At 33.4% G+C, this 9300-nt stretch overlaps 1 protein-coding gene across 1 annotated transcript; it reads right to left on the reverse strand.

The window, feature by feature from the left end:
• Positions 1–912: 912 nt before the first annotated feature.
• On the reverse strand, positions 913–2671 carry LOC110734779 (protein FAR1-RELATED SEQUENCE 5-like). Its single transcript, XM_021914928.1, has 3 exons — positions 2267–2671; positions 2114–2175; positions 913–1348 (listed from the first exon to the last, which is right to left on the reverse strand). The coding sequence occupies exons 1-3, from the start codon at positions 2669–2671 to the stop codon at positions 913–915; spliced, it is 903 nt and encodes a 300-aa protein (XP_021770620.1).
• Positions 2672–9300: the final 6629 nt, after the last annotated feature.

Below are 9300 nucleotides of genomic sequence, written 5' to 3' on the forward strand. Positions count from 1 at the left end.
AGATGTCTTGGTAGAAGTAGCCAAGTTCAATGAGAGGAAGAAAAATGCTGATTATGTCAAGAAAATTAAAGAAAAAAGAAAGGCTGCAATAGCTGAGAAGAAAAAGAAAGCAGCATAGGCAAAGGTAGAAGAGAATCCTTAAGAAAAAAGGATAAAAAAGCCAACAAAGAAGTACACTCCTTCTAAAGAGTGAACTAACTTGTTAGTGATTAGGTGGAGTAGTATATTTTGAAAGCTCAATGTATGTGCATAGTTCAAGTATAATGATGTAATTAAAGTTTCGATGGTATAGTTTTTGGCAGTTGTTTTTGAAAAGTGAATGTAGTTTTTGGTGGTTTTTTTTTTTTGAAAACTGTATGTATGTGCATACATTAAAGTAATTTGAAATGTTATTAGTATATATCTCTCTTTTTTAATTGTGCACGAAATAGGGTCACTTCATGCACTAAAAAGGGTCACTTTATGCAGTTAAAAGGGTCACTTTATGCAGTAAATAGAGTAACTTTAGTTTTTTAATGGGGTCACTTTTTTGCATAAGGGTAACTTTTGTGCATAAAAAGGGTAACTTATGTTCACAAAAGTGTAACCTTTTTGCACAAAAGGGTATGCGTTTCCCTATTTCTCTTACTTTGTTCATGTTTCTACTATAGCAACATGTTCTTACTATTGTGCTAATAACAATATCATATAAAGCTTGAAATTAGTACTTAAATTTTAACCAAACTATATATAGAGTAAAAAAAGAAAACATAGTATAACAATACAAAGTATAATAATAATAATGATAAATAACTTTTCTAACTTTGGTAGAAAAAAATTCTTAAAAGAGTCGTATGTTAGGTGTCTTTGATCCAAATTTTGAATTTGGAGGTAGTAGTGCTAGTTTCTTTTTTGTTTTTTTTCCTTCCCTTTTTAAAGCCCTGTTTTCGCTCTCTTGCTTCTTCCTTTTATTACAACTCTTTTAGGATCAAGTATAGTTGATACACTTGTGCTTATACTGGATGATGAAGAAACATCATTATTGCTCTGAGTGCTCTCTGCCACATCAGGAATGTCAGAAGCAGCTTCAACACCTTCTTCTCTCAGAGCAGCAGTAGCAAGTAATTCTTCCACCATTTTTAGACTATTTTTGAAGCTTTCTTCCATAAATGCCCTTGTCTCTTTATTTTCTTGACTCTTTAAGATTAAATTGTAGTATTTTCTCATTATTATTTGCCTCCATGGTATATATGGCTGTGTGGGATCTTGATTCTTCAACCTATTCCATGCCTCTGATTTTGCAAACTTAGTCCATCTTTTTGTAACATACTTTTCTGGTATTCTTGTAACTGAATGTAGATGTAGAATTCTGATGCAATGATAACATAACCATCTAGTTGCTTCAAATTTTTGCAAGTACACCGTACACTTTGGCTCTCATGTATATAGTTTACTTAATGTGCAGACCATGGCATGTCTTCTAGGGATACTTGATAAAGTACATATTCTTTAATTCTCCCTATTATTTGAACAGTTATTGCCATTGAGTATCCAAACTCCTCTTCAAAATATTTGAATAGTGACAAAGTGAAAACCTGTGCACCAAAATCATGTAGCTACTGTTACTTTGCTATATATATATATATATATATATATATATATATATATATATATATATATATATTGTGTTATTTATGTACTTTAGAACATAAGTTTTTATCTGTGCAGCATGCTTTAACATTTCGGACAGTGGCAATGAAGTGAATGATATTGACTTGCTATAGGTGAACTCATCATATTTCTCTGTGCTTCTCCAATGATTTATTGTCTTCTTAAATATGGTATAAAGTTCTCTCAAGGTAGTTGATTTACTTGCTCTGAATCCTATTGCATGATTTGTGCTTTCACTCCTTTGTGATGAAAGAATTTCTGCTGAAAAGAAATCTCTACTAAAGGCTGGACACCATTTCTCTTTGAGTTCATACACTCTTTCGCACCAAGAGTGTGTTGTCAATTCAAATTTGTGTATCATTGCATGCCACCTTTCTTCAAATTATTGTTCAGTCACACAACCCTTTAAGCATTATTGTTGAATTCATGCTTAAACTCTGTATCTTTTTTAAGAGCCCCAGACCTTGTGATTGCATTTTGTTCTAAATACCATATATAAAGTCGATGCCTTGTATTAGGTAACACCTACATTCAAAATAAAATGTTGTATGTTGTTAGAACTTATTAGTTTTGCAATCAAAATAGTTAGGGAAATATGTAAATATAAACTTTTTACGTGCTTAATTGCATTTGACATTGCTTGGTCCTGGTCACTGAATATTGTGGTTGGTGTTTTATCCTCCATAGCTTTCAAAAGTATTTCTAGTAACCACACAAATGACTCTGTTTTTTCATCTCTAATAAAAGCACATGCAAACATACAATTTTTCCAGTGATTGTTTATACCAACAAAAGGAGAACATATAAGATTATATCGGTTGGCTCTATATGTTGTATCAAAGACAAGAACATCTCCGTATATCCTATAGTATTCTAGCATCATTGAGTCTCTCCAAAATATGTTGTAAATTCTTCCTTCATTGTCAAATTTCACTCTAAAAAAGAAGTTTGGATCCTTTGATTGTTCTTGAGTTAAAATGTTCACTAAAGTTTGAGCATCCCTAGCCTCAATTTGCTCCATTCTTAACCTTGAGTTATTATAGGTGATCTACAACACTATGCCCTACATTCTGCTCTCCCCCAGCTTCTGTATATGTAATTATAAGTGTCCATTGTAGTCAGACCTGAAGCTTTAATTGTTTTGATTGCTTCAGCTTTTTCTTCTGTCATTTTTCTTTCAAAACGATGCAAATAATGCCACTGTGACCTTGTTAGCTCATGGTTATGTTGTAATACATGTGCAACCACCTCAAAATGTCCTTCTTTATTTAGTTTTTCTCTTATGCATGCCTTGCAATTAGATCGTGTAATGGCTACTTGTCTTGGCTTTCTTGTTTTCACGTGTACATTCTCTTCATCAATCATTTCAACTAATTTTGTTTTCTTGTCACCTGAATTTCTCTTTCCTTCTGCAGAACACCCATAATTCTTCTCTTGGACTATCTTTGTGTGTGTGAAGTATCTTGTTGTATGATTTCTTATTGAAAACCCCAGTATAGCAGCATGTTTTTCATACAATTCCAAAATTTCTGCAAAAGTTTCTCTTACCACACCAACAAATGATCCTCTAAGATCTAAACCAAAGGCATCAATTGGATATCTCTGATTTAATATAATGTTTTAGCATAATATTCACACAACACTCATACCAAAGGATTAATTCAGACATATCAGACAACCAGAGGTAGCATGTCATTCTGTTTATAAATCAAAGTGAAGGGGAGTAATAATATGTGTTATATCGGTCACTTATATGCATAAATAGGGTAACATTTGTTCATACAAAGGGTAACTCGTGCATTCTGAAACTTCTCAAGAGTAATTCGTGGATTAGTAATTCGTGCATTCATACATGTAACATAATTTCATATCAAAAATAACAATTATGATTCCTTATTCAATTAATTTGGTTACTCAACAATTGAAATAAAACAATATGAATTGGATGTTACCTTCAGTTACATTTGATTTGGATGTTTGTTCTGAATTTGAGTCAATTGATTTATGAGGGATAACTTAATTTTCTCTCTCTTCTGCATTGTCTAATTCTTCTAGATTGCTATTATCGCCAAAACTCTTTTTATCTTCTTCTATAATCGAGCGATTTCAATCGATTTAAACAAAAGAATTCGAGTTCTCAAAATTACCTAACAATGGAGTTTCAATTTGCCTCTGTTTTTGTAGAATTTGCGGATTAGATTACTTGATGAGGTATTGAAGTTTGCTGATGAATTTTCCATTGATGATCGAAGCCTTAAGGTATGAGTTTTTGTGTTATCTCTCTGCATGTTATCACTTTCTCTCTCCTCCATTTTTGTTCTGCGTTTTCTAACTTTGAGGTATGAGTCTTCGTGTGTTTTGTTTTTTGAAATAAAAAAAAATGCTCGCACGTGCCAGCCATCGGATTTACAATAACTTTATTGTAAATCGGGGGCATGCAAAGTTTTTTGTCAGTATTTTAGTAATATGCATATGTAAATTTGCAGATTAAGATAATATATTTGATGATTTTAATGACATTTTTCTATGTATGCATATCCAAAAAAATATAGATAAATATTTGTATGATCATTAACAATTTACTAGGGAATATCTAATGTAGGACTTTTAAAACATATCCACAACTTTACTTTCCTATCATTTTCTTCTTTCAGAAAATAATTAGGGCAAAATTACATTCATTGACAACAACTTTAAAGTTTGTTTCAAGTATTAACACGAATTTGTATCACTCGTTGAATTAACATCAACATAATAAAAAAGAATAAAATTGACTTAAAGGCTGCACTAAACAATCGGGTTTACTCTACATCTTTCATCTATATAATATTTATTTTCAACACAATCTAGAACTATTTGCAAGCAGATAATGAAGGTTGGAAAAGAACGAATTTATACTTTTATGAGGGTTTAGTTAATTAAAATTGTTTTTTTTAAGTGTCATTTATCAATTTAGTTATTTTTGCAATAAGTTGGTATCAACTCAACAAAGTGATAAAATTGTTGATTTGATTGTTATGAGTTGAGTTAGGGTTCGTGTATAGAGGATTAACTGAGTTAGGGTTCGTGTAAAGAGGATTAATAAGTTAGGGTTCGTGTAAGGAGGATTAATTGAGTTAGGGTTCATGTAAAGGGGATTAATTGAGTTAGGGATCGTGTAAAGGGGATGAATTGAGTGATGGTTCGTTTAATGGGGATGGGATGAATTGAGTAAGGGTTCGATAAAAGAGGATGATTTAGGGTGTAATTGAAGTTATGGGGTTCTGGTTTATTTGTTCCATGTATCTTTTTTTTGTTCATTTGATATGGTTATTTTGATGATGTGAATTTTGTTCATTTTCCCTTTAAATTCGATGTTGTTGTTTGGTGATGATGTAAGATTGTTATTTTTTTAGTATAATGTTCTGGTTTGATCTCGTGGTTCCATGTGTCTTGTTTTTGTTCATTTTCCCTTTAAATTTGATGATGTAGGATTGTTAATTTTCCCCAAATTGAGTTTAATGTTCTGGTTTAATGTTGTGGTTCCATGGGTTTGAATTAAAGACAACAATGGGTTAATTTGTTGTTGTTGTTGTGAGGGTCTTCAAGAAGATTGTTATTTTTCCCCAAATTAAGTTAAAATTTTGTTTTCAAATGAATTAATTCAATAATCATCCCCCTTTAATATCCACATTGATGGAAAGGTTTAGGAATATTATATAGGTCCAACAGGCTATATTTTCCTTTTTTAACGAACTTTTTTTTTTTTTTTTTTTTTAATTCTAAATATGAATTTGAAATATGTGGTATTGGATGGTACAATGCATATTATTATGATGTTGAATACTATATACAGGTTCTTGATTTTTGATTATGTGTGGCTTTCATATAGGCTTGTTCTGGCCTTTTAAATTAAACCCTTTGAAATCATTATTTGAAGTTGCCTCAAGTTTTCTTGTTTTTAGTAGAAAAGTGTGTTATATCTGGAATGCCATGGTATATTAAAATGAAATGTTGTGGTTGATTATTTGTAACAGTGTGAGATTATGTGTTGTGTTAGCGTTCTTTATTAATTTAAAAGGACTCTTTATTTGATACAGCAGTTGACAATAACAAAGAAAATGATGAAGAACAAGTCGATTGTGCGAAATTGTTCTTGGGAACGGATGGGGATGAGTGTTAGTATTTAGATATACTGAATTTTTAATTGTTGGCTAACTACCTGAGCATGTAAGCTTATATTAGACTCTGTTATTTGGTAGGGTTCTTCGAAGAACGCCGGAAGTTCGAAAGCTGAGAATGGTAAATTGAAAGCTCCTGGTGTTAAGTCAAAAAGCAATCTCAAAAAACCTAAACAGAAAAAATTGTTGAGGAAAGTGGTGATGAGGAATCTGGTTCTGGTTCTACACAATCGGAGTAAGAAGATTATTTTAAGTCTAACTCATGATCATTAGAGAATATGTTGAAGCAGTTTTTAAGAGTAAGAGTAAGAAAAGGAAGATGGGTGCAGGACAGGCAGGTGAATCCAAAAGGAAGGTGCCAAAAACTGAGGGAGAAAAGGTCTATTAGAGGGGTGCAGTGTTGAAGACCCAATTTGACAAGGTTGGGAAGGTATGAATTCTTTCTTGATGTTGTTATTAACTCTGTTTAGCAGCTATCATGTCCCTGTTTTGAGATAGTTGTGTGTATGGTATGTCATTCATCAAAATGTGTGAGTAAGCTAACTTCAGTTCCTTTTTTTTTATTACAGCCCCCGAACATTGTTTGTAGAGTAGATACCTTTTGTGAAGATATTGACAAATTTAAATTTGATGAACATCGGAAGAACTTGGTGAAAATAATGGGGTTTGGAAGTTTGCTGAGTTTGGATATGAAGAACATTCCTTGTTGATGACGAGAGTGAAAAGCGATGGGACCTTAGTGTTTGGGGACGGTGGAGTATTGCACTTGGGTCCAAACCAAGTGTATTCAATCTTAAGAATACCAATGGGACGAACTTTGATTCCGAGAAAGGTGGACATGGAATGTGTAGAACAGTCAGAGAAGGTGAATAAGATTATTAATAGGTATGGTGTCGGCCCGAAGAAGGAGATAATATCTTTGGCGGAAGCTTCAAAAGCCCTTGGGGACGGTGGAGTATTCTCGGCATTGTAGGGCGCCAGAAACTTAATCGGGTGACAATAGGTCGTGTCTACTATCCTAGATCAAATCAACAATTTATATTCCTAACCTAACTCTATCAAGTTTACACTAGATAGTGGCAAGCTAGGGTCGAACCACAAGGACTAAGTGTATTAATTTGAGGTAATTAGACTAGTAGGAAGATTATGAGATAGGGAGAGAAACATCTAAAACACTACTTAAAGCAATTAACAAGATATCAGGGAAAAGGGAATCCAATTACATTAATGAATTCAATAACAAGTCGCAATTAGATGATCATGATCTCAATTAAGAACAATTAACACACTAAACTTACTCCCGCGCAATCAAACATGCTAATTATCCTATTAAGCTAATTCACTCCCGCGCAACTAGCCTAGCAAAGGCATGGAAGAATCTAGACTCTCAATCAACTCACTTGCGCAAAATTGATTGAAAGCACAATTAAGAAACAAGAATCAATTAGCTAAAAAGATTCTAGTCAATGTAAGCATCATCCAAAAACAATAATCAAGAGTCAATTGCATACTAATCACAACCAATCACTGAATTCATCAACATAACCTTCATCCATTTCCCTAGCTAGAACAAAATCTAAGTAACCATAATGAAGAAAAACATAGAAAACAAGGTAAAACTAGAATTAAAGCAAGAATCAAACAAGTAAACTAATTAACTACTCTAATAAAAAATGAAATAAGGAAAAACAAGAATTAAACAAAGCAATAAAGGTGAGAGAAAGTTAGAAAAGTTCATTGAATAGATGAGAAGAGAATCCACAAAATTGCTTTTTCAAGCTCTCAAATCTCCATTGAAATCCAAGCTTTCTTTCTCTAAAACTACTCCTAAACTAGAGAGAAAAAATCCTAATCTAACCCTAATCCTAGTTAGAGGAGAGAAGAAATGTAAAACTTTTCTTAAAGAAGTCTAAGAAGTCTTCTTTTTATATTACAAGAGGAGAAAGAAAGAAATTCGGAAATTAAGCTCGAAAAAGACCCAAAAACCCGCGCCCGCGGAAAGGTTTCTCTGAGGCATCTCTAGAAAGTTACAACATCTACAAAGAAAAGAGTGCTGCGCTCGCGGCACAAATAGCCGCACCCGCGACACCATTAGTCGCGCCGCGCCCGCGGCGGCTGCGCAGCCCGGTAGTGTCTTGCAGATTCAAACGGCTATAACTTCTGTTCTAGGAGATTTCTTGGGGTGTGCAACCTACCGTTGGAAAGCTCTTCAAGTATAATTTTAAACGCAATTTGAATCGCCTCAATCCGATGTGTAGATCAAAAGTTATGGCTAAAAGAGTTAACAAGACTCGGTTTAAGGCCTTCTACGAGCTTCAAGCTTTCTTGCCTCTAGCTTCTTAGCTTCTTTCTTAGTTTCAAGCTTCTTCTATTGAAATTTCTTGTCTTTTCTCGGTTCAAAAGCATTTAAGAAAGCATTATGCACCTACACAAATAGACCAAGAGAGAAAAGAGTGAAAGAACACATAGAAAAACACGCAAATCAAGCTAGAAACCAAGCAAAAAGCATATTATTCACAACTAAGGCCTAAAACCATAAACGAAGATGATTCTAAAAGATATCGAAGTTTGTAAAACACTACTTAAAGCAATTAACAAGATATCAGGGAAAGGGCAATCAATTACATAAATGAATTCAATAACAAGTCGCAATTAGATGATCACGATCTCAATTAAGAACGATTAACACACTCAACTCACTCCCGCGCAATTAAGCATGCTCATTATCCTATTAAGCTAATTCACTCCCGCGCAACTAGCCCAACAAAGGTATGGAAGAATCTAGACTCTCAATCAACTCACTTGCGCAAAATTGATTGAAAGCACAATTAAGAAACAAGAATCAATTAGCTAAAAAGATTCTAGTCAATGTAAGCATCATCCAAAAACAATAATCAAGAATCAATTGCATACTAATCACAACCAATCACTCAATTCATCAACATAACCTTCATCCATTTCCCTAGCTAGAACAAAATCTAAGTAAACATAATGAAGAAAAACATAGAAAACAAGGTAAAACTAGAATTAAAGCAAGAATCAAACAAGTAAACTAATTAACTACTCTAATAAAAAATGAAATAAGCAAAAACAAGAATTAAACAAAGCAATAAAGGTGAGAGAAAGTTAGAAAAACTCATTGAATAGATGAGAAGAGAATCCACAAAATTGTTTCTTCAAGCTCTCAAATCTCCATTGAAATCCAAGCTTTCTCTCTCTAAAACTACTCCTGAACTAGAGAGAGAAAATCCTAATCTAACCCTAATCTTAATTAGAGAAGAGAGGAAATGTAAAACTTTTCTTGAGGAAGTCTAAGAAGTCATCTATTTATATTACAAGAAGAGAAAGAAAGGAATCTAGAAATTAAGCTCGAAAAAGACCCAGAAACCCGCACCCATGGCAAGGTTTCTCCGAGGCATCTCCAGAAAGTTGCAACAGCTGGGAAGAACAGAGGGCCGCGCCCACGGCGATTGCGCAGCCTGACAGTGTC

Source organism: Chenopodium quinoa, unplaced genomic scaffold (assembly GCF_001683475.1).
Source record: "Chenopodium quinoa cultivar QQ74 unplaced genomic scaffold, ASM168347v1, whole genome shotgun sequence".
NCBI classification, from domain to species: Eukaryota; Viridiplantae; Streptophyta; class Magnoliopsida; order Caryophyllales; family Amaranthaceae; genus Chenopodium; species Chenopodium quinoa.

Coding starts and splice junctions, on each gene's coding strand:
- LOC110734779 (XM_021914928.1), bottom strand. CDS start 2,671: ATGGAGCAAATTGAGGCTAGGGATGCTCAAACTTTAGTGAACATTTTA. Junction 2,176..2,266: donor TGTCAAATGCAATTAAGCAC/GTAAAAAGTTTA, acceptor TTTTGAATGTAG/GTGTTACCTAATACAAGGCA. Junction 1,349..2,113: donor GAACAAAATGCAATCACAAG/GTCTGGGGCTCT, acceptor TCATTGCATCAG/AATTCTACATCTACATTCAG.